The 25,767-nt window shown below is 39.2% G+C and overlaps 1 protein-coding gene across 2 annotated transcripts in view; it reads left to right on the top strand.

Moving 5' to 3' along the window:
* The window catches only part of CA8 (carbonic anhydrase 8), a 292,778-nt gene that overhangs the window by 69,240 nt on the left and 197,771 nt on the right, over positions 1–25,767 (top strand). For both annotated transcript variants that reach the window (XM_037802537.1, XM_037802538.1), the window contains exon 2: positions 12,633–12,817. In XM_037802537.1, the coding sequence (XP_037658465.1) occupies positions 12,688–12,817 (130 nt within the window). In that variant the 5' untranslated portion in view covers positions 12,633–12,687. The remainder of the gene's footprint in view (positions 1–12,632; positions 12,818–25,767) is intronic.

Genomic DNA, 25,767 nt, shown 5'->3' with positions numbered 1-25,767 from the left:
GCAGCCATTGGGTGCTTTAGAGCAGAGGAGACAGATGATCAGACTTAAGCTTTAAAAGAATATTGGGGTTGCTGTGTTGAGATGGCCTGGGAGTAGGGGCCAGGGTGGATGCAAGGAAAAGGGAGACCATTTAGGAGATGACTGTAAAAGTCCAGAGAGAGGTGAAGGCCACCTGGACCCAAGTGGTGAGTGGAGGTGGCAAAGAATTTGGATGCACTGAGATTGAGTTATACCTGGAACGTGCTTGTGGGGGTGGAGTTGGAAATTGAGGTCAGGCTGTGCAGTTAAAGAATTCAAAGAGAGACCTGTGCTCACACTAACCTCAGTTATTTCATCATCTCCACAGAGCTGTAGGGCTGTCCTTTATGTGGTCATGGACTTACATATGCAATGGGACACTCCCAGATTTCTTTCCCTTATATATTTTCTATACTTCTAAATGGCTTAGTCTCATTTCTTTTCTACACCTAGAAAGAAGACCCAGACATTCAATGATATGGCATCATGAGCTGTATACATGAGTACGTAACTCAGTATGACCAAGACATTCTGGTTTTGCATATTTCGGGTCTGGTAGCTATCAGACAATCACAGAGTACTTGCGTTCTCCATTGGAGTGGTGGGCTTTGCAATGGGAGTGCCATGGGGCAGGATTTATTGTGCAACAGCATGAAGACAAGTCACAGCTGGTTTGGGTCACCATAACCTCATCCTTAGCCACTTCTCCAATTTAATTATGTGCCAAGTTCTGAATCCCTTTTCATCCATTCCTCTGTCATTGTCCTAGTTCCAGCCTAAGCCCCTCTCAACTGGGCTGTTAGAATGGTTTCTCCAAGGGCCTTCCTACCTCTAATCTATCTGTTTTATTTCCTTGTAAACTATTGTTAAAATATTGCCAGAATGTTCCCCCAAAATATGAAATTGATGATACACATCATTTCCAGCTCCCTCTAAATCCTTTGCTGACATCATGTTGACTGATAGAAGACGCCCATATCCTTTGTTCTGGACCCCAAAGCTGCTCCCATATGGCCTAGACCTGCCTTCCCAGACCCCACTTCCATACCCTCAACCTCAAATTCTACACCTTATCCTCACTGGACAAGTGCCCTGTTCCCAGCCGGCCCTTCTCTGTGCCAAGAAGAACAGCTATTGTGCTTTAATATCCTTCATTTCTATCTACATTGTCTGCTGTTGCAGAACAATAGAAAGAACATGGATTTCTGAGCCAGCAATCTCTGGATTAGAATCATGGCCTTGAAAATTACCAACTGTGTGACCTTGATCAGTTACTCGACCTCTCTGAGCCTCAGCTTCCTCACGTAGACAATGGAAATCACATCTGGCTTGCAGGAATGTTGTCAAGGTAGAGAGGACATTGTTAAAATGACTGCTCAGCACCAGTCCTGTCAGAGGCACTCTTTTGTAAGTGGGAACAATAATGACTAAATACCAGTTTGGAGCGCAGGAGAGAAATTGTCAGCAATTAGAGTTTTGGGAGCTGGGAATGCCTGTGGAAGCTGTGGACCTCCCAGGACAGATGGTGTAAAGAGAGAGAAAATGACCCAGGACAGAAATGTACAATTAATTGCCATTAGGTTTTAATCTAACACACACTCATGCCTCACCACTTTAAATTCAACTAATTTAGATTTTATGGTACTGCAGGCAAAACTGGGTTGCAACTTAATTTCGTGCTATTTATGAGAAAATTAATAGGGAGAACATGATTCAGAGTTCCTAATGTGGGGATGTTTAACCTACTTAAAAGACTAAACTCTAAAGTTATGTTAGAATCAGTTGAGCAGTATCAGTTGTAAAACCAATGTGCTACTTAAAATGATTTACAGATACAAAATCAGAATTTTGGAGCCAGAAAAGACATAGATATCATTAGCATTTCCCTTTCATTTTAAAGATGAGGAAATAGAAGAGTGAAAAAGATCTGGTGACTTATAAAGGCAACAGCAACTCTGAGATGAGAATCCAGGCCACCGACCCCTGCGTGATGTTCCATTGGATTTGCCTGACATCATCTTTAGCATTAAAAGCAGTCAAGGGTTTTTATCCTAGACCACACCTGGGTAACCTAAGGTTTTTGCAGATTCCTGATGGTAATTAATGGGATGCTGTTTACAAATTATTGTGTAACTCAGACTTATTATTAATTCATGCTGGTGTTCCCAGTAAGGTTCTGGAAGGGCCTTCAAGGATTTGGCTGGTATACTCGGGCAGAGCTGTGAAAGAGAGACCCAACACAGTGAGTAAAATCCTGCTGGCACCATCACGCTGAATGAATGTGTTTCACTGAAAAAAAGAGTTGGCCTCCAAACACTCAATTTAACTGGTCCTTAATTAGGACCATTTGTGAGTTTAAGATTTGTTGTTCAGAGTAGATTTTCTAGAATCCTGAAGTCTGGCTTGTTCAGCAACTGGATCCCAGCTAAGATCAAAAGCATTTTTTCTACCACACCACACACTCCCCTTGTGATCTGATAGCAGAGAATTCTCTGGTGAATGTACTTTTCAGCATCACACCTTTTTAGCCTTTTTTTTTATCAGTTGAAATATGAACATGTACACATTCAGTTCCTTGGAGGGATTCTGAGAAAAATTAGCTGACTGAAGCAAATGGTTTAAAAAGAGGAATAGTGTATGCAGATTATTGTTGGCTAGACTTTTTTTTTTTGCCAAGGGTATGGTACCAGAATTCCTACTACCTGACCTGATTTCGGGAGAGTCTGAAAGGATGAAAGAAATCTAGTGTGATTCATTTTCAAAAGGTTGATGTATTAGTTTGGTTTAAAATTGTGTACTCTATTGCCCTACACTGACAGGACAAATTAAGTCGACCCATAATTTACTCTGAATAAAACAAGAGTTGAAAAATAGCTATGACTGATGAAAAGAAAGCAAATGGAAGCCATAATTCCACTGTGGAAGATTACAGACTACCCTGAAATTATTTATGTTTAAAAATCAGTAAAAATGGAAACTTCTCTATTCTGCAAACCACACACAACTACAGATCCCACAGACTTCTTTCTACCTGGGGATGAAGCAGATAAATTATGACTCACCTTTTGACTTCCAAGATACACATAACTTTGCATTTTCTTCTCTTTCTTCTCCTCTACCTTCTTCTTGGAGTTTGCAATTAAGATGGGAAGAAGAATGTAGATTAGACTTAAATATATATATATATATTTGGTTAGAAGGATGGAGAGTATATAAATGACCACTGAGATGAACCCTACTGAAACTCACGGCTTTTATAAACAGACACAAGCTTTAGCATGTGGGTGGATGGTCATGGGATGCTTCAGATGCTCTGTGCCCAAATCTAAAGCTCATGATTCCTAAAAAGTCCACACTGCCAGTTCTGAAGGGACCCCGTGCCTTCTCATTCAGAGCTTCAGCTCTTGGGGGCAGAGGTGACATCATCATCATCTGTTCCACTAGGCTCTGTCTCAAATGTCATAACTCATTCCACAAGAGAAAACTATGGGGTGAGCTAGACTTCATTACGCCAGCAAACCTGGATTCTATGGGAAGCAAACCCAGTAGGACCTGTTTGAAAGAAGCGCTGGGCCTGGGAGGGGGGCTGTAGATCTCTACCTCTTTCTGTAGAATGCTTGAATTTAGGGAATCTAAAGGAGTTTACACTAGAGAGCTTTTTGTTTTTCTTCTTTTATCTGATTCAAAATTGGTTGAGGAAGTTTTGGAGCACAAGTTACCATAACAACAGGCTTATTCACCTTCTTTTCTTTTTTAAATTGGAGATCTTAATTGTGTGTGTATGTGGGGGAGGGTGTTGGGTGCTGGGGGAAGTTGTCTGAGTCAGCCTAAGACAGCTGATGGGAGAAGTGGGGCCAGGAGGATAGTAGCATCTCCACTCTACTACATCTGGCAATGTCCTGGAGTAATTAAGTGGTTAGTTGGGCACAGTAGCACTTTCATTAACGATAGAAAATGAGATGAATTCAGGCCACCTAAGTGCTAGTAACTACTATGTTTGCAGATTAGTAGCTCCCAAAATATGTTAAGGCTTATTATCGTACATTGCATTTAAAAGAAAAATCTAATATTTGCTATAACTTTTTAAATAGACACATGAATTTGCTGAACACTAATTCAAATTGAGAGAATGTATTTAGATCAGAGTAAGAGATTTGGCAAGATCACGGAAGAACTTATTGGCTATAAGCGTTGTTTTATGTTAAATGGTTTGTAGCAGAGTTGGCTAGCTCTCCACTAAATGCCATCCTCCCCCTGCCATAGGAAAAAGCTGCCCCCAGGAAGCAGCTCGTCTACTTTTCCCAGCCAGCTGTGGCCACTGATGAGTTCTCCTCTGTGGTATGTCAACAGAAGTGATAAACGTCACTTCTTGGGCCCAAGCACTTGTGTTTAATAAGTGGGTGTGCCTACTTCTTGTTCTTTTCCTCCTCATGTTGGCTAAATGCAGAGGTTGATGGGGTCCAAGGGGATATCAGATCCCTACGATGGAAGGACCCCAGGTCCCTGACACATTGCATAGAGGAAAGCACCCCCACTCCGCTCTAAGCTAGCAATATCCATCTGAGACCATTTCTGAGCAAGAAATCAATCTCTGTTGTGTTAGGCCACTGAAATTTTGGGGTTTATTTGTTATAGCAGCAAACTAACAAAATTTTAAAGGTAATGAAGATGTTTTGTGCAATTTGATTTTTTTTTTTATTAAATTCAGTTTTATTGAAATACATTCACACACCATACAATCATCCATGGTATACAATCCACTGTCCACAGTATGATAACATAGTTATGCATTCATCACCACAATCTATCTCTGAACATTTTCCTTACATCAGAAAGAACCAGAACAAGAATAAAAAATAAAAGTGAAAAAAGAACACCCAAATCATCCCCCATCCCACCCCATTTGTCCTTTAGTTTTTATCCCCATTTTTCTACTCATCCATACACTAGATAAAGGGGGTGTGATCCACAAGGTCTTCACAATCACACTGTCACCCCTTGTAATCTACATTATTATATAATTGTCTTCAGGAGTCCAGACTGCTGGGTTGGAGTTTGGTAGTTTCAGGTATTTACTTCTAGCTATTCCAATGCATTAAAACCTAAGAGGTGTTATGTATATAGTGCATAAGGATGTCCACCAGAGTGACCTCTCGACTCCATTTGGAATCTCTCAGCCACTGAAACTATTTCGTCTCATTTTGCATCCCCCTTTTGGTCAAGAAGATACTCTCAGTCCCACGATGCCGGGTCCATATTCATCCCCGGGAGTCATACTCTGCGTTGCCAGGGAGATTTACACCCCTGGGAGTCAGGTCCCACGTAGTGGGGAGGGCAGCGAGTTCACCTGTTGAGATGGCTCAGTTAGAGAGAGAGAGGGCCACATCTGAGCAACAGAGAGGTACTCAGGGGGAAACTCTTAGTGTGCAGTTTGATTTTAAAGTGGATTGTAAGCTCCTTAAAATTAAATTCAGTTTTATTGAGATATATTCTCATACCATACAATCATCCATGGTGTACAATCAACTGTTCACAGTACTATCTTGTAGTTGTGCATTCATCACCCCAATCTGTTTTTGAATATTTTCCTTACACCAGAAAGAATAAGAACGAGAATAAAAAATAAAAGTAAAAAAGAACATCCAAAATCATCCCCTCCTCCCACCCTATTTTTGTCCTCATTTTTACTCATCCATCCATACACTGGAGAAAGGGAGTGTGATCCACAAGGTTTTCACAATCACACTGTCAACCCTTGTAAGCTACATTGCTATTTAAATGTCTTCAAGAGTCAAGGCTACTACTGGGTTGCAGTTTGATAGTTTCAGGTATTTACTTCTAGCTATTCCAAGACATTAAAACCTAAAAAGTGTTGTCTATATAGTGCATAAGAATGCCCACCAGAGTGACCTCTCAACTCCATTTGGAATCTCTCAGCCACTGAAGCTTTGTTTCATTTTGCATCCCCCTTTTGATCAAGAAGTTGTTCTCAATCCCATAATGCCAGGTCCAGATTCATCCCCAGGAGTCATATCCTGTGTTGCCAGGGAGATTTACACCCTTGGGAGATTTACAGCCCTGGGAGTCAGGTCCCATGTAGGGGGGAGAGCAGTGAGATCACCTGCCGAGGTGGCTTAGTTAGAGAGAGAGGGCCACATCTGAGCAACAAAGAGGCACTCAGGGGGAGACTCTTTGGCACAATTATAAGTAGGTTTAGCTTCTCCTTTGCAGTAACAATAAGCTCCTACTTTTGCACTGAATTGTGCTAGTGACCCAAATCCTGAGCATGGCCTACAAAGCATGGCTTGATTTGGCCTTGTTGTTCTCCTCGGCCTCTTCCAGTGCTGTGCTCTCCTTTTCCCTCTGAATTACAGACTCATTGGCCCCTTTTCAGTTTCTCCCCTGTGCAAAGTTCTCTCATGCTTCAAGATTTTTGGACACGTTGTTCTCCTTGCCTGAAACCCCATACTTTCCCTGTCTGGTTAATGCTGACTCATGCTGCAGTTCAAAGGGCACCTCCTAGTGTTCCTAAATATAGATCAGGTACCCTGATGGGTATTCTCGTTTCCTACTGTACTTTTCCTTCATAGCCCTTCTCATACATTCTGATTACAGGCTTGTGTGATGATTTGATCAATGTCAGCCTCCCTCTCTAAATGGAAAGATCCATAAGGCCAGTGTCCAGGGCTGTTTTGCTCACATTGTATGCTTAGGGCCTGGCACAAAGTGGACTCTTAAAAAATATTTGGCAAATAAAATAATAAATCTCCTTAACTAACAACAATAATGTTTACCATTTATAGAATGTCTGTGTGCCAGGTACTGTAATAAATGCTTTACATATTTTAATTCATTCACATCAGCAATTTACAAAGTTTTATTTTAATCCAAGACATATAAAACTATATCCATTTGTTGGCGATTTGATGTAAGACTAGGGGCTTTTTGATTACAAGCCCATTGATTAGAACTCCCTTAGTCTTTTTTGCATAAACCACACTTATGATGTCTTATTTATGATTTCTAAAATGTCTAGGATATAAAAACACACTGCAGAGCAATTTGAGTGTAGAACCCTTCTAGATTTTTATGATTTCTCCCATACCATTTTCCCCCAATTATATTGTTAACAACTAATTTGACAGTGTTATTTTTTGTGACTTGTCTTTTACTTTTGGCATTCGCATATCACTGGTATGTAAATATTTAATTGTTATGTAATTATAATAAGCAAAATTGATACAAATAGAATTAAAAACAAACACAAGGGTGTCTTGGTGGATGTTCATCCCAACCAGAGGAAGCATTATCTTGCGTGGCCTCTAAGCCATGTGCATCGTGGCTGAGCATCAATCAGTATGTTTAAGGAGAGTGGGGAGTGTTAATTACTCTGGAGAGTTGGTTAAATGGAGGCTGGTTAAGAGAGCTTCCAGTGCATGATTATATTCATTTCACAAAAAAGGGAATCTGAGTCTCAGAGAAGTAAAGCATCACCCCTAGGTTCACCTGGTTGGTCAGTGGTGGGGTGGGGATGAAAACCTGGGTCCACGTGATTCCCACGTCAATGCTCTTTCTGCTGAGTGCATGCCTCTCTTTCACTGCTGGATGGTAAATCCTTGTGAAAGCCAGGCCTAATTTCTCACACGGTTGTGGGCAAATACAATAGCTTGTCATTTGTTAATAAGCTATTTAGGATTTTCTTGCTGAAGCAGGAGCCATTCTCTAACATCTATAGCTGAAAGTTATCATGTGGTATGAGGATGAGTATCGTGACTTTCAATTACTTTTCATGTCTTGAACGGTGAATTTTGCACACGCATGTGTGTGTGTGTTCATTTACAGCAATGAGTAATCAACATTTGTTCATTCATTGGACAAAGAAATTAATGAAAGTAAGTAATTAAAAGCAATCAGACTTCCGAGCTGGATTTCTGTATCTTTGTTCTGGCCTATGTTGTGCTGTTGGCCATCCATCAGTGTCCCTGCTGATCTTTACTCTTTTACAGATTCATTCAGAAAGTTCCTTTTTTTAATATTTTTCATTTTTTTCAAAATAGTTCAACATGTTCCACAATTATAATTCTTGAGAAATGGAGTAAATAAAATGAGATTTATTGCAAGATTGTAAAACAAACAAGATGTGTCTTGTTCTAAAATGAATCATGGAATTCCAGTTCAAGATGGGTGACCGGCCATACTCATTTATTTTCACTTCTTTTAAAAAACATTTTAAAATTATTGTAAAAGTCTAAAAGATGTTTTAACTCACACACATAAAAAAGCTGGAGTGGATCATCAGAAAAGGACAGATTTCAACAATTCTGGAAGATAGAAAGCAGATGAAGGATTGCAGGGGTAAAAGGAAACTGCATCCTAGAATGTGTAGAACTCTAAGGAGTTTGGGACTTGGACCCACTGATTTTGTTGGAGGACAAGAAGGATTTATGGGGCTAAAAACAGGGGAATTAATTAAAAATCCAGTAAAGTGGATAATTGAAGAGTCTACCTCCACTCCACACTGCATTCAAAACACCTGATGGTCAGCCATGTACCTCCATATGGACCTTAACAAACAAAAATGTGTTATATACAAAGCAATTGAATAAACTGGGGAGAACCATGTCAGTAAGAATGGGCATTTTTGTCCTCAGAGCAATTTTAATCCTCTAGATTAAAGCCAGCTCTCTTTCCATTCACACTTGAGCTAAGTCTTCTAGTCAACAAGCTCTACCCAAGTACACAGAAATCCTAAGTAGTTTTCTCCTGACTGATTCTTAAATAAAGACAGATAACCAATGGTCACTAGGCATTTGAGAACAGCCTGCAATGTGAAAGAAAAGACCAAGAAGCATTACCAAGAAAAGTGGCCCCAGAGGAAACTGATATAATTCAAGGAACAAAAGAGAATATAAGGAATTCTAGTTAGTTTCTTCAGAGACATTCAAATTTTTTCTTCATTAATAAAATAAGAATATATTCTATTTAAAAGGAATAATCAGAAGGAGTTCTTGGGAATTAAAAATAAAATTATTGAAAAATATTCAGTAGAAGCTTTGGAAGATTAAGATAAGAACATCTTTTAGAAAATAAAACATAAAGACCAAGAGAGGAAAATATGAAGGAAAAGATAAAGGACCTAGAAAATTAACCCAAGGTGTTCAACATCTTACTAATAGGAATTTCAGAAGAGATAACAGAAAAAAAATGGATGGGAAGAAATAATTCAAGAAATGACAGAAGGGGTTTCCCAGAACTGAATGATACCAGGTCAGAACAATGAATAGATAACAGACTCATTTTGAGCTACCACTGTAAAATTTCAAAAAAATATATTAAAGGAGAACATCAAGAAATTTCCACAGGGAGAGAAAAACCAACCAATGAAATATAAAGCAAACTAGGTCACTACAAAAGAACAAAAATAGGCTGTCATTTGAATCTTCCCTCAGCAATCCTGGATTACTAGCAAATAATGGGACATGTTTTCAAAGTGATGAAGCAAAATTATTTTCAACCTTGTATTTTATACTGAGCAAACCTATTAACCAAGAGTGAGGGTAGAATAAACACATTTTCAGATATTCAAGGATTTAGAAAGTTTGCATGTTACATGTCATTTCTTAGGAAGTTACTTGGAAGATATGTTCCAGATAAACACGGGGATAGTCAAGAAAGAGGAAGGCATCAGATTCAACTCAGAAGAATGGCAGAGTGATGTTTTGCATGATAGACAAGGAATGGATCTAGAGAGCATTGAATTTGGTCTGAAGTTCTAAGAGGACAACATCTGGGGAAATAAGAGTCCACAGATGTGCTGGATATCTAAGATGTTGGAAAAATAAGGATTTGATAAAGGCAAGCAATGCAAAGAAGCAGAGGAGGAGGAGAAAAAATTAAAATCTCAAGGAAAACATAAATCTTGAATGCAATAATAGCATGCTACTTGGCTGTTCAGTAAATGATACTTACATAGATATAATAATGGAAATGCTGTTTATTGATTTTCAACTATTAGAATCAACTGATAGGCAAAAGAGGGAAGACTTAATTATGTGTAATTATGTATACACAAAAATATATAAAGGCTTATCAAAAATTGACAAGGAAAAGTTAAGGTACATATGGAAGCTGGAGTTTGTAAGGTAGGATGGAGAGAAAAGGAGACAAAGAGTAAAGAGATTAATCATCCCTTTTTAAGCTTAAACTTAAATAAGATAGAAGAGTTTATAATGAAAAGCAACAATCCTCTCTCCTAGGTCTCCACACTCAATTCTGTTTAACAGAAGGCACTATTTTTCTCTCTCCATTTTTTCCCCATTCTTAGTTTTTCTGGGTCTCTGCTTCTCTAAACAGCAGGCTTAGATCACAATTGTTTGATACATCAAGTCTAGACATCGACGGGCTTTTTACTCACTTAAATGCACTACCTCGCCCCTCTTCTCCCCTCCTTCAGTAGAGGTAAAAAAAAAAATCACTATTGTTAGTCTTTCTGTTGGTTACCTTTTAAATTAAATATCTCAAGAATTCTGTGGAGCTATGACCTTTGAGATGCCTATCAGACTTGCACTGGGAGATACTGAGTAGGTAGTTGAATGTTTGAATCTGGAATCCAGGTGTTTGGTTGGTCTGCAGAGAAAAAAATTGGGAGTTGTTAAGCATGACGCTGGTAATTAAGGCATGGGACTCGGTGAGACTGTCCAGGACATGAGTGTGGAAAGAGAAGGGGTGGGGGGCGCTGAGGACTGAGCTCCGTCATCCTCTAACATTTAGAAAATAAAGAGGAAGCTGCAGAAAGGAGACTGGGAAGGAGAGGGCACTGAAGAGGAGGACCGGGAGAGTGTTATACCTTGGAAACAGATTGGGAAAAGTGCATAAGGAGGGGTTGGTCAACTGGGTGAAAGGCCGCCGAGATGCCAAGGTAAGGCCTGAGAACTGGCCATTTGATGTGGCATGATGGAGGCCACTGGTGCGAGTCACAGAGCTTACTGGAGTGAGTTGAGGACAGCATGGGAAGAGGAAAAGTGAAGGGGTGACAAAGGGAATTTGTAGAGTCAGTGAGCTGAAGAGAGAGGACGAGGTGGGACGTATGTTAGAACCAGCTGCCTTTTTTTCAGAGGCAGGTGGGCCAGGTGCTGCTGTCATCACCCCTTCCTGGTGGCTTCCAGGTTACTGCTTGCTGTACACTCGGCCGTTGTGTAGAGAGGCCTGCGAAGTCGTAGAGAGAGCGTGAGCTTTGGGACCCATATGGTTTAAATCATGACTCTCGGTTAAATTAGCTGGGTGTTCTTAGGCAAAGTACTTCACCTCTCTAAGCTTCAGCTTCCTTATCTGTCAGACGGGAAAAAAAGCCTCTCTCGTGTGGAGATTTTGTGCAATTAAATTATTTTGGCCAGATGAAAGTTCTAGAAAGGGGCCCAGCTCAACACAGGTGCTTCATTTTCCTGAATGTCCAGGTGGGCGTGAGCCTGGCCACTCCCTCTGCGAGGGTGGCACGTTGTGTCCACGTGCACGCTCTGGGCTTGCCGGAGGAGCTGCAGCCACACCCCAGGAGAAGATTCTGGGCCTTATGGCAATTCCTGAGTCTCTTCTCAAACTTACTCACTCACTTGGGCCTCTCTTCTGGGTTATTTGGGAGGTTCTTTTATGGGGAACCCGACAGGAACAAATAACTAGTGAACCTGAAACAGTTACACATTATAAGAAGCGATTTAGAGCCTAGTGCAGTAGCATTCCTTTGTTGTTCATTGGATTTTTAATGGATTTAAATTTAATTTTTCTTGGCAACTCTCTTGTTTTATCAGCCTCTCTTGGCAAGTTCCCTGGGAGTCAGTAACCCCTAAGACCTCTCTCCTTTTTTTTGCCTGAGCAAAAGTCTTCTGAAGTCTTCCCTGTGCCTCTCGCTGCCCTTATTTATCTCAATCCCTGGATCTTGTGTGATATTAGGTTGTTCAAAGGACTCAATTATGGATTTATTCTTTTCCCATAGGAAACTGCATGCTCAGCATTTTGCTCCCAATATTCTCAGTTTTGTTTATGAAAATCGTGTTAGGTCATTTTCTATATGTCATTCCTAGGCCATCTCTAACCTTTCTGTAACCTTTGTACATAAGAGACAGGATTGGGTTGATCACAAGAAGTAACACTGTTTTAATGGCCACTGAACTAAATAATGTCTGTTTCCAAATCAGGTCCTAAAGCATCTGAGGGCAGACATTATACTGTGCCCACCAGTAGATCTCCAGGGCCTAGCACATAATAGCTGCTCTGGAAAGTTTGCTGGATATTAAATGAATATTTGCATAACTAACCTTGGCTGCTATTTCTTACTTTTGGCCAATTTCTTAGAAATCATGCTAACTATGAGGGATGCTAATATGCTTCACCCATAAAATTATTTATTCAACACTCACATGGACTTCAGGACTCAATAGGAGTCTAAGAACAATCTGTATATGTGAGCTTGCCATTCCTCTTGAGTTAGCTAGTATTGCAAAATGGAAACTTTTTAGAATATTCTTGAAACATTTTAAAGACAAGCCCTAACTGCCCATTAATGGGACTCCGATTTACTTTACAAAATGATTCATAAAGTTCATGGTCCTTTTTTATTTCAGGTTACTCCCAGTTTGAAGTCCATCTTTTGCAAAAATCACCAAGACTAAGGTCTTCATGGAAACACTGGCTCTCAGCTGTCGGGACCTTGTCTGTTCTAGGTATTTTCTGTTGTATATTCCCATTTATGGAGTACGCCAGCTCAGGTGGAGATGCGCTGCTGATCGGAACAAAGCATTTCCCAACAGTGAGTTTTTACTCTGGTTCTTTGTTGCTTACACACTGCTGAAAGTATACATTTAATCCTGCAGACTTCTATTTGGCATTTCAGCCATGTCTCCTATATGTTCCCAAATGTCAGTTGTTTACTCTGTAAAATTTTCAGTGGAATTTTTACTAGCACATGTGTAGATTTATCCTTTTTGCTTTTTTCTCCGATCTCTATCAGCAAAATGTTTGGGATTTGATGGGGTCATGTCAGAATCAAATTCCCTTAATTCTCATTCTAACACAATGTTCTACCTAGTTGAAAGTGTTTCTGCTTTCCTGACACTTAATGCTTGAATATGGGATAAGATCAGAGAGGGAAGTATTAGAATCCTGTTTTTAAAATTTTTTTGTATGTGTGTTTTTTTTTTTGTTTTAGCAGTTTTACTCAGGTATATTCACATATCATACAATTCTTGGTTCACAGTATCATCAAGAATCCTGGGTTTTAAACATCAGTCTGAACTGTGTTTCAGTGATGGCTGAAGTTGCCCTCCGCCTTCCTCTTACGGATTCTTAGCTAATATATGAATTGGAACTTAGAATTCTTGAATGCCTTAATGTAAAACAACTGCATGAAATATCGTGTTGATTATATTTCCAGATTTCATCCATAATTTCAGTCACATTATCATTTCATCTTGCAATACACATTTTATAGTTGCCACATTAAACTATTAATGTGATGCTAGGTAACAGCTCTGTGATTCACCTGTATTAAGGAACAACACTATGTGCCTATAGAATCCCTTTTAGTGGCTTTGTCTTGGTGGTTTGGAAATGGTTTCCCTATTTGGGGTCTGGAAAAAGGGTCTGAATATCTCTCTCCTCAAGGTCTCTACTAGTGGTAGATTATATGTACAGTGCTTGGATGTCCAGGGAGTAGAACTGAATTATATGGTTTTCCTTCTCCTTAGTCATAAACCATAAATGATGTTGAAATCATCTGTTATGGAAACAAGGTTTCATAATCCAAAATATCTGGCTTTAATAGTCATAATTTATTATGCTACTGAGATAATGGTAGGGTTGTGTGGGATGACTAGAAATTTGGCTTCAGAATTGATACCATAATGCAAGAGTTTGCAGACACAAAGCACAGTGAGATAGCCAACATTTTTCTTTTTCTATTTTACATCTTCTTAGGACATCACATTTAAGGCCTTGTCCCTTTAAAATCAATAGGCATTGTTCTCGTTTTATATTGGTAAAGATGGTTAAATGGACGGGTGGTGAAATGGGGCCAAAGAGTGGAAAGCTGACGTAACTCGTCCCCAGACAGTTTACCAGGTTTGTAGATTAAACGTTAAACCCTCCATAGATGCCCTTTGTCAAGTGTCTGGTTTTGGGGCACTGATTTGATGGAAAAACTGGGGGGGGGGGAGTGGGAGTGAGGTATCCAAACTTTTGGAGTTTGGTTCTGACCTCACATAATCAACATAAACAGCCCCTGGCTCCTGTGGAACTAGTCTGCTCTCCTTTTGTTTTCTTAAATTCAGAATCAAAGCACAACATCTGACCGTCACCTTCTAATAGGGTTTATTAATCTTTTAATATGGAATTTTTGCCTTTGAATTATTAATATGCCCCTTTTAAAAAGTACTGACTTTTAATATGCCCCTTTTAAAAAGTACTGGGTTTGGAAGGATTCTACATTTTTAAAAAAAGTTTGGGTAAGAAAGAGTCTGCTGATTTTTCTTTTGACTATGCCTAAATTTAAAAGGACTCAATAAAATCTCCATCCCGAGTCCCTGAAAATAAATATAGGCATTTTTATGCAGATCCTTTGTTTTATTGTTCTGAGCAAGGAACAAAATTAATTGACAACTGGCCCTCCTCTGTAAGTATTTCCAGAAGGAAGGACCTCAGAAATGAAAAACTTAATTTTTAATAGACTTCCCCATCCTAAATCTGGCCTATAGTTTATAGCCCTATGAAGCAGGTAAGTCTAGTCAGTTACCTGGGTCTCAATTCAGTCAACAATCTTTGGGGTTCAATAGGTGGTTATTTTGTGTAAAACTGGATGCTCAATAGGTGTGTAATTTTTTTTTTTTTTTTGGCTAAGAGTTTGATAAATAATTTTCCATACAAAGTTTATTATTTCCATGTACTAAATAGCAGAGCTCTGAGATCTCCACTGTTCATTGTTCTGTGTATTGGAGTAGAAAATCTTGTCCATGTCCCCTTACCCCTAGTTGGCTGACTGTAAAAGGATGTGCATCTGCTTCTAACTGGCAACCCAGAGTACCTGCACTTCGAGGTATTTTCAAGAGGGGTTACTGTCGTCTCAGGGACACTCAGAAACCATCTGTATGCTTGTATGCCTAAAAGATATGCAGCCCATTTCCTAGATAGTCTTTTTCCTTTCTGCATCAAACCTAGAACACCTTGTTTTGGTCTCCATACGTAGAAATTACTTGACAGATCTCAGCTTATGTAACATGCTGCAGGTTCACCTTGAAGGAAATATTACAAATGAACATTATGAACACTGGTGCTTTTACTATAAGAATATCAGTAAAGATACAGGGGATTAAATTACACAGTGGCCTCTTTATAAAGATCTATCTGTAGGAGACATTTTTCTTGGATTTCAGATACTGTGAATTAAACCATTTTTGCTTATCATTTCCTTTTTGTAGTAGTTGCTAGAAAGTTCACAGCCAAATTTTCTGCCTACCTTAGCAACTGTTCATGATTTTATGGTGTGCATTTTTTGCACTAATCTCAACTGTCGCTTCATCATTTTTATCTTTCTGCTATTATGCTTCTATTGTTTTAGTTCCTACTTATATTGCCACCTTATTTCATTGTATATATTTTTGAACTTTAAGTCCTTTTGGAACCTAGTGAGCTACAAATAAGGAAATAGTAGAGAACCAGTTATATATATGTTTACAACCAATTAAAATGCCCACTGAGTGCAATACCAGTATGTTGGTAAATAACTTTCCCTGCGTGGCAGTGGGGTGGGGTTTTCAGTGGTTTCGCAAGCAGCAGACTGTGGCCCCCACTAAAGAGAGTGGGAGCAGGAGAACAATAAAATGACAGGTACAGAGTGATAACAAACAGATAATGAGCCTTCCCCCAGCTCCCCGAAAATAAAACCTTCCAGAAATAACTTTGGGGTGGGGGGGGGGTTGTTTTCTAACTGAAGGGGTCAAAGGGGGATATATATATAATTACTTTTCAAACAGATTTATTTTAACTCCAAATTGAGCTGGCTAAGGAGATTTAAGTTTTATACCAATGAAGTAAGCGATTCTTCATGATGAAGAAAACTCTATATTCACCAATCTGACTCGAAGGCTGAAATGCCACAATTAAAACTTATTCCTGAGAATGAAAACTCTCTTGAGTCTTTTATTAAATAACACCATCACGTCTGAACGCTAACAGTATGTAGGAGCTTGTCTCTCAGAGGGGCTTATGGCTGAGAGAGAATATGAAGCCAAGCATTGATAGAGGAAGGCGTGAATCTTCTTTGGTTTGGGGCATGAGGTGGGGGAGATTGGAGGCAGCCTGGGAAGAAATACAGGGGGAAAGAATATGGGATTTTTATTACTATGTTTTAAAAACTCTTCTAGAACTGAAGTGGCTAGAAGTCCTACGCTAGGGAATGTCGTCCTCCAGGTTGACTTATTTTTTCCAACAACACGGGCCTTGATGTAGCTTTTTCATTGACGGTCATTCTCACCAAGCTCAATTCTCTACCTTCTTCCTTCTTTCCTTTAATTTTCTCTGCCTTTTAAAATCTGTTCTTTTCTGAGACTTCACAGCTGTTTTTCTTTTTTTTTTCTTCCCTACCACACAACATTTTAGGTTCACACAAAACACTGACAATAAAGACTTACTTATTTCCTTCCTCTGCTCTGGCAACCAGCGCTCAGTCCTGGGTCCAGCCAGCTCTTCTACCTTGACGTTACTGCCTGAGCTGAGCCTTTTTTCTGCTTGGCTGAGGGAACAATATCTCCCAGGTTTGTCCCTAGTAACCACCACTGATCTGAGAAGCCAAGGGAGGCAGCCCACCTGGGCGGCTGCCAGCTCCACTCCGGCTGCAGGCCACCAAGGGCCCCAATGTCTGGGCCCCAATGTCCTGTCCCCGGCCCCACCCCAACCCCACTCCCTTGTCTGCCTTGTCATGAGGGTCCAGAAGAATGTGCCAGGGCTGCCAGGGTCCAATGGGGCTTTCGGGTCACCCCACCTTTTTAGCCTTTTCTGCTTTCAGCCCCTTTGAACCTGGGACTAAGGTAATACTCGTCTTGATTTCTCAGGGCTGCTGAAATGAAGTACTACAAACCAGGTGGCTGAAAACAACCAAAATTTATTTTCTGACAGTTCAGGCGGCTGGAAGTCTGAAATCAAGGTGTTGGCAGGGGTGAGTTTCCTTTAAAGCCTGTAGGGAAGAATCTGTTCCCAGCTTCTGGAATTGTCTGGTTGGCAATCCATGGCGTTCTCTGCTTTGTCTATCTGTCTGTCCAAATTTCCTCCTTATAAGGACACCAGTGATATTGGATTAAGGATCCACCATACTCCAGCATGACCTCATTTTAATTTGCGTAATTCCATTTATTTCCAAATAGGGTCACACTCTGAGGTACTGGGGATTATCTTTTGGGGAAACAAAATTCAATCCATAATGGTATTCTATGAAATCTAACTGGAGGACTTGTGTCAGAACAGAAACATATTTTTCCAAATAACCTCTTGAGCTCCACAATCAATTCTCCCCAATATAAAATGTACTTTTATGTTGAAGCTTTAACTCCAGGTACATAAGCCCATCTCTGCTGAGAGGACCCTTATGAGCCAGGAATCAAAATGGCCCAACCACTGTGGAAAACAGTTTGGAGGGTCCTCAAAATGTTAAACATAGAGTTACCATATCACCCGGAAATTTCACTCCTAGGTATATCCCCAAAGGAATTGAAAACAGAGACTTGAACAGATATTTGTACATACTAGCATTATTCACAATAGCTAAAAGGTGGAAACAACACAAGTGTCCATCAACAAATGAATGAGTAAATAAAATGCTTTATATAGATACAGTGAAATATTATTCAGCTGTAAAAAAAAAGAATGGCATTCTGATACCTGCTACAACTTGGATGGACCTTGAAGATATTATATTGAGTGAAATAAGCCAGACACAAAAAGACAAATTCTGCATGATTCCACTTACATGAAATATCTAGAACAAGCAAATTTGTAGAGACAGAAAGTAGATTAAGGGTTTACCAGGGGCTGGGGGAAGAGGGGAAATGGGGAATTACTGCTAAATAAGTAAAGAGGTTCTTTTGGGGCGATGAAAAAGTTGTGGTAATGGATGATGCTGATTGTAGCACCCCATCATAAATGTAATTAATGCCATCACCTGAAGGACTAAGTGGGGATTGAGAGGGATTTCTGGCCTTGCATTCTATGAACCAAGTTGGCCAAATACACTGCTGCACAATGTTCCTCAATATGTGGTCGGTTCTACTTCTAATTTTGTTTTTTTGGAAATCACCTATTATAACTAATTCTGTGTGATATGTAAGCTGTAGGGGTCCTTATAATTATAGCAATGTGATGTGTAGGTTCTGTAGATGTTGTGCCAGAAGCAAAACTTTTCAGGAAAGGGATCTGTTTATTTGTAATTGTTTGTAAGTGAGTCTCAAATATCACATGTAGTGGGCTGAATTATATTCTCCAATGAAAGTCATGTTTCTAATCTCAATCCACGTTCTTGTGGGTATGAACTCACATGTAACTAGGATCTTTTGAAGATGTTATTTTTAGTTAAGGTGTGGCCCAGATGAATCAGGGTGGACCCGTAATCCATATTACTGGAGTGTTTTATAAGCAGAAGAAATTTGGACCCACTTATTTAGAGAAGGTCACAAAGGAGCCAGAAGGCAGATGTCAGTGGAAAATAGGAGAGCAGATGCAAGGAGAGAGAGATTCTCATGTGATGGAGGCAGAGATGTAAGCCAAGGAACCCTCAAGATTTGTAGCAAGCCAGCACCAGAATGCCACAGACTCCGGGGAGAAAGCATGGTCTTGCAGACATCTTGATTTTGGACTTCTAGCCTCTGAAACAGTGAGCTAATGAATGCTTGTTGTTGAAGCTAACCCATTGTAAGGTATTTGTCATAGCAGACTGGTTAACTAAGACACCATAGAAAGGATTGGCATATTATTTTAATTTTACCCTTAGAGGACAGTGGACAGAGATTGAATATGTTTGCTACATATCTTAGGATCCCACATAATAAAAACTCTTGTTGAATTATTCTCTCACTTGCTGATGGTCTCAATTGTTTCTTCTTCTTAGAGAAAGTAATTGCTAATGGTTTTACTTTTATTCTTTCAAGGACCGAATCTTGGGTGAGGGGGGCCCTGTCCAGTTACCCATTCCTACTACATGGAATCTAGAGTTCAAAGGCTGGGGAGCTTCCCTTCTGTACTTGAACATGGGTTGTCAACTGGGAGCTCCTGGAAGCTGTAAGAGGGGCATCTAACTGTTTACCCAGAGGACAACAGAGCTGATGTACTGACTCGATGGAGCACCAAGGGAGATTGTGGGATTTCATCTTCAGATGTTTTCAAAAAGCAATTGATATTCCTTTGGACCATCCAAGTGACAGCCTGCCTGAAGGCAAAGAATGCTGCATTTGGTGATCTTTTTGGCATCTTTCAATCCTCTGTGGCAGCGAACAAATTCTGATGCATCATGAATATTTTCATCATGGAAATCTTTGAGTGTTATTTGAAGAAAAAATACTATCAGTGGGATACTAGTCGTAGATTATCTCCAAAGTCCCATTTGGACATTTATTTCATGGTTATTGATTCTTTTACAGTTGGAATTTGTCAGGAGTTCTTTGCGGGTACCTGTGATATGTTTATCTTCAATAAGAATACATTTATGTATTTGACATAGTACAAACCAATTACAATTATACTATTACATGAGATTTAGACACTTCAATATTCATATCATGTCCCTCAAAACCTAGCACTGGGATTCAAGGGCATATCCTAATATAGAGGCTGACTTTTCAAAAGTAATATATAATCCCCATAATTTATGGGAGGAGAAAGGATGGCTCCTGAGCTCCCCAAATCCCTTTGTATGCTGGCTATTGTGGTGATTATGATTAATGGTCGAGGGTGGGATGGTATGACTTGCTCAGCATAATGGAGTGGGGAGGCAATTGAGGTTAGAAGAATGAAACCAGGAGGAAGAAAACAGGTACCACTGAAGTTGGGCCCAGGGTAGGGAAACAGTAGAGAAAAAAATACCCTTCATGGGCAGCCTGGTGGGGAGGATTCAACTTTGGAGAGTAGACCTGTTCCATGAAAATTTTTTAAAAGACCACATGGCAGTGTGGGATGTGATCTTCCTCTTCCATTTCTCCTGTGAAATCTTTAGAAGAATCTCCATGCTAATTAGTATTTTCCACGTGAATATAATCTTTCATGAGCATGTGAAGAGGCTGGGTCCAGAGATAAGGGTGGCTCAAAGCAAAATAGCTGATGCAGGGGATACAGCTGACTCCGGGGCATATCTCATCCACTGTAGATGGAACCTGGCACAGGAACAGGGAGGACTGGCATCATCGATTACAGTGTGGGTGCACGAATGGAGAGGGACATTCAAGAGAGGACCAAGAACATGACCATGGAAAGACAGAAAAAGACTGAGATGGGCTTGAGGACATATTCAAGGCCAGTATTAGAAGACACAGTGTTTAGAATAAAGTTAGTCATGGAGGAGGCATTAGTCATGTAGGGAGCCAGAGAGTTGTTAGGGAGACAGAGTTACTGTAGTGCTGTTTGGTCCGCGTATTAGTCAAGGTTTTCCAAAGAAACAGAGAAACAGAGTCAACAGGATATATATACATAAATATTAAAAGATTTATTATGAGAACTGGCTGATATGACTGTGGGGCCTGGCAAGTCTGAAATCTGTAGAGCAGGCCTTAAGCGGGAAACTAATGAAGGTGAAGTTGCTAGGAGAAGCTGGCTGGTTGGAGTAGAGGCAGAAATTCCTGTTTCTGAATTCTGAAATCCTCAGTTCTGGCTTTTAAGACTGCCAACTGACAGGATGAGGAGGTGCCTCTCATTGCTGAAGACAATCTTCTGTAGACTGTAGATGCAATCAGCCATAGATGCAATTCACTGATTATACATACAAATCTATGTACAAAATACACTTACAGTAACAAACAGGCCACTGCTTGCTTGATCAAACAACTGGATCCCATAACCTAGCTAAGATGACACATGAAATTAACCATCATAGACTGTTCATGACCAAGGAGGCTGAACTGGTTTGTTTGGAGAAAGAGCTCATGGGACTGTAGAATTTTGAGAAGGGGTGTCCCTGATGTCTGAACTGGGAAGTAGCATTTATCAGGACTTTATTTCTTTTTATTGCTGAATAATATTCATTTTATTTATCCAATCGTCAGTTGATGGGTATTTCCACTTTTTTGCTATTACAGATAATGCTGCTGTGAACATTTTGTTGCACAAATTTTTGTGTAGACATGTTTTTATTTCTCTTGGGTACATACCAGGAGTGGAAGTACCTGGTTATATGGAAACTCTTATTTTTAACCTTTTGAGAACTGCCAGACTGTTTTCAAAGAGGCTGCACCATTTTACATTCCCATCAGCAGTGAATAAGGATTCTGATTTCTTCACATTCTTTCCAACATTTGTTATCTGTCCTTTGCAGTATAGCTGTAGTGGGCTGAATTATGTCCTCCAAAAAGGTTTGTTCAAGTCTTTACTCCTGGTACCTGTGAATGTCACCTTATTTGGAAATAGGGTCTTTGCAGATGTAATCAAGTTACGATGAGGTTGTACTGGATTAGGGTGGGCCCAGGAGAGTGAATTTGGATACAGAGACACAGAGGACACACAGGAAGAAGGCCCTTGAAGATGGAGGCAGAGATTGGAGTGGTGCAGCTATAAGCCAAAGAACACCAAGGATTTCCAGGAGCCACAGAAGCTAGAAAGAGGCAAGGAATGTTTCCTCCCTGAGCCTTAGGAGAGCATGGCCTTGCTGACACCTTGATTCCAGACTTCTAGCCTCCCAAACTGTGAGAGAATAAATTTCTGTTCTTTTAAGTCACTCACTTTGAGGTCATTTATTATGGCAGTGCTAGGAAGCTAATAAAATAGCTATTTTGGTGGGTGTGCCAGTTTGGATATATTCTGTCCCCCAGAAAAAGCCATGTTCTTTAATGCAATCTTGTGGGGGCAGATGTATTAGTGTTGATTAGGTTGGAATCTTTGGATTAGATTGTTTCCATGGAGACATGACTCACCCAACTGCGGGCAATACCTTTGATTAGATTATTTCCATGGAGGTGTGGCCCTGCCCATTCAGCGTGGGTCTTGATTTAATTACTGGAGTCCTTTATAAAGAGCCACACAGACCCAGACGCTTTCTGCAGCAACTTACAGAGACATTTTGAAGATGGCCGTTGAAAGCTAACACTGACATTTTGGAGAACGCCGTTTGGAAACGCAGCCTGGGAGCAACCAGATGCCAGCCACGTGCCTTCCCAGCTAACAGAGGTTTTCTGGACACCAATGGCCTTTCTCCAGTGAAGGTACCCTATTGCTGATGACTTACCTTGGATACTTTTTGGCCTTAAGACTGTAATTTTGTAACCAAATAAACCCCCTTTATAAAAGCCAATCCTTTTCTGGTGTTTTGCAAAATGGCAGCATTAGTAAACTAGAACAGTGGGTATGAAGGGGTGTCTCACTGAGGTTTTGATTTACATTTCCCTGATGGCTAATGATGCTGAGTATCTTTTCATGTGCTTATTGTCCATTTGTATAACTTCCTTGGAGAAATGTCTATTTGGATCATTTGCCCATTTTTAATAATAATACAACAGTCCTGGTGGACAGGATTCAATCCCCAAAAGAGCAGAAAAAATACTCAAAGAAATAATGGCTGAAAACTTCCCAAATTTGCTGAAAAACATTAATCTACAATTCAAGAAGCTCAATGAGCTCTACGTCTCTAAGTAGGATAAATGCAAATCCCTGCTGCCTCCTGGAAAGACTGTATCCCTTGATTGGGAACTAAGGGGAGAGGGAGCCACGTCCTCTTGGCCACACCTGCCCTTAGTGGAACATTCCCCACAGGGGGAGGAGGAAGCAGGAAGTAGCTCAAATGCACAGGCTCTCGCTGTTCCTACTGAGTTTAGGTAGATTTTCTTGAATAAATATTTCTTCATTTGCTGTATGCCTTTAGGATAATTTCCAGAAACTTTAATTTTTAAAAAAAAAAATAGTGGTTTTTTTTTGAGCTTTACTTATTTCACTGGGGATTGGGTCCAGGAATCTCTTCATGCTGTTATCCCAGAAGTGGAATTCCAGACACTACTTTTTAAAATTTTAATTTGCTTTAAGATTATATATACTCACTAAGTTTATTCTTCAGAAACTTAAATCCTCCAGAGAACTCCTATGCCAGCTGAGTACCCAAACCCAGAGGCAATAGCCTCTTCAAGAACATCAACTAAATATGTCCCCTTTGCTCATAAAGTTGACACCCCTTTTCAACATGAACAGGTTAGAGTGGTCACTGCCTAGACATCCCTGAAGATTGGGAAAGTGATTAAACTAGAGGAAGGGATAGCAACAGACAAGATGGAATTTAACAAAGGATTATGAATACTGAACCTCTATATAAATTTCTTTATCTTAGTTGCTAGGGGATTAGAATAGCTAGAAGGAAAGAATTGAAATGATGGAACTCTTACCCCTAGCGTCTTTGAAATTTGTTCTATAGCTACTTGTTAAATTGTAATTTGAAAGCTATCACCTTTTTGTATATATGTTATATTTCACAATAAGGAAATAACTGAAACTTTGGGATTATAACTATAACAACTTTGGAAATTTCCTGTATATCTACTTGTTAAATCATAGTTGGAAAGATATTACCTTTTTGTATATATGGCATATTTCATAATAAAGAAATAACTGAAACTGTGGAACTGTAACATAATATTCTTTGAAATTTGCTAACTACTTGTTAAATTGTACTTGAGAAGTTATCACTTCTATGTATATATGTTATATTCTACAATAAAAATATGATTAAAAATAAAATAATAAAAGCTAAAAAAATTATATAAAATATTTACATGGGTCCAAAGTCAAATTTACAAAACATATTGTATTCCAAAAAGAATAATTAAAAATCTGTCCTTCTCCACCCTATTACCCCCTTCACTTATAGGTAACTGTTTAAAATTTTTTTCTTTTTTTTTTTTTAAGTATAATTGAATATGTAATTTAGGAAGGTTTATGTTTTTGTTTCCATGGTTACTTTTATATTAATACCTTTATATCACTGATCTCCTCTTTTTGTCTATTGTCTGTTTTTGTCCACTATGAGCAATATTGAAATTAGCTGCTGTCCTCTTCTCTCCCTTTTTCCCCATCTCCCCATCATTTGATTTGATGTAATATCCTTTTACTATCAGTTAACACTCATAAGACAATCAGTGAGATTATTCTACTTTCATATACTCTCATCATTCTCCTACCAAGTTTTGATAGTTATACTATAACATGTATTATTTGGGCATATTATTAATACTATTCTGTCTATCTGATAATTATCATTTAGCCTTACATCAATAGCTCTCATTTCATTTTGATTGTCTAAAGCTCATTTTCTAGTTGATCCTCAGAAAGAATTTATGAGAACAATATTCCCTGAATTCATAGCCATTATATATGATTCTTTAAACTTGATGTTCAGTTTGGCTAGATATAAACCCCTTGGTTTGCATTTTCTTTTCTTGAGTATTTTAAATATATTATTTCGCCGTCTTGTAGCATGCAGTATTGCTCTTGAAAGGTCTGATGACAATTTGTTGTTGTTTTTTACTTTATTAGTGACATGGCATTTTTGTCTGGATGTCCAAAGGATAGTCCCCCCCACCCCCTTCTTTAAAGACTACTTGTGTTCCTGGAATATGTGTCAGTATTGGCAGTTCTGGGTCATTTTTCTGAAATACACAATGTACTCATGGCTCAAGTCATTTTTATTTCAGGAAAGTTTTCTTAAATTACATATTTTAGTTGTTCTGTTCCATTACTTTGTTTTTCTTTGGGGACTCCTATATATATGTTGCATCTTCTTTTTGCCTATATTTCACATCTTTCACTGTCTCAAAAAATTATATTTATCTCATTTTTAGTTTTTTTTTAATTCAATAATCAATTTTTATTAAAAGACTGAAACTTCATCTTGCTGAACATATCTTTTTCTTTCCTACTGTATTTTTTATTGAGATTATTCACAAACCATAGAATTATCCAAAGATCCAAGTGTACAATTAATTGCCCATGGTATCATCATACAGCTGGGAATTCATCACCACAATCAAATTTTTTCAGTTTTTTGAACATTTTCATTACTCCAGAAAAGAAATAAAGACAAAAGAAGGAAACTCAAATCCTCCCATACCCCTAATCACCCTCCTCCCCATTTCGATTCATAGTTTTGGTATAGTACATTTGTTACTATTGAAAGATAGTTAAGTACTGCTAACTGTAGTATATAGTTTACAGTAGGTATATTTTTTCCTATATGCCCCTCTATTATTAAGTTCTAGTTAAAGTGTCATACATTGGCTCTAGTTCATGGGAGAGATTTCTAATATTTGCAGAGTTAATCACAGACATTGTCCACCACAAGATTCAATGTTTTATATATTAACATATTTTAAACTCCCACTTTCTTCTGGTGATGTATATGACTTTGAGCTTCCCCTTTCCACCACCCTCACAGACCATTCAGCACTATTAGTAATTCTCACAATGTGCTACCATCACCACTGTCCACTTCCAAAGGTTTAAGTTCACCTAGATGAACATTCTGCTCATAATAAGCAA

The sequence above is a fragment of the Choloepus didactylus genome, chromosome 14 (genome assembly GCF_015220235.1).
Source record: "Choloepus didactylus isolate mChoDid1 chromosome 14, mChoDid1.pri, whole genome shotgun sequence".
Lineage (NCBI taxonomy): Eukaryota > Metazoa > Chordata > Mammalia > Pilosa > Megalonychidae > Choloepus > Choloepus didactylus.
This window is presented reverse-complemented; position numbering and strand designations above follow the sequence as displayed.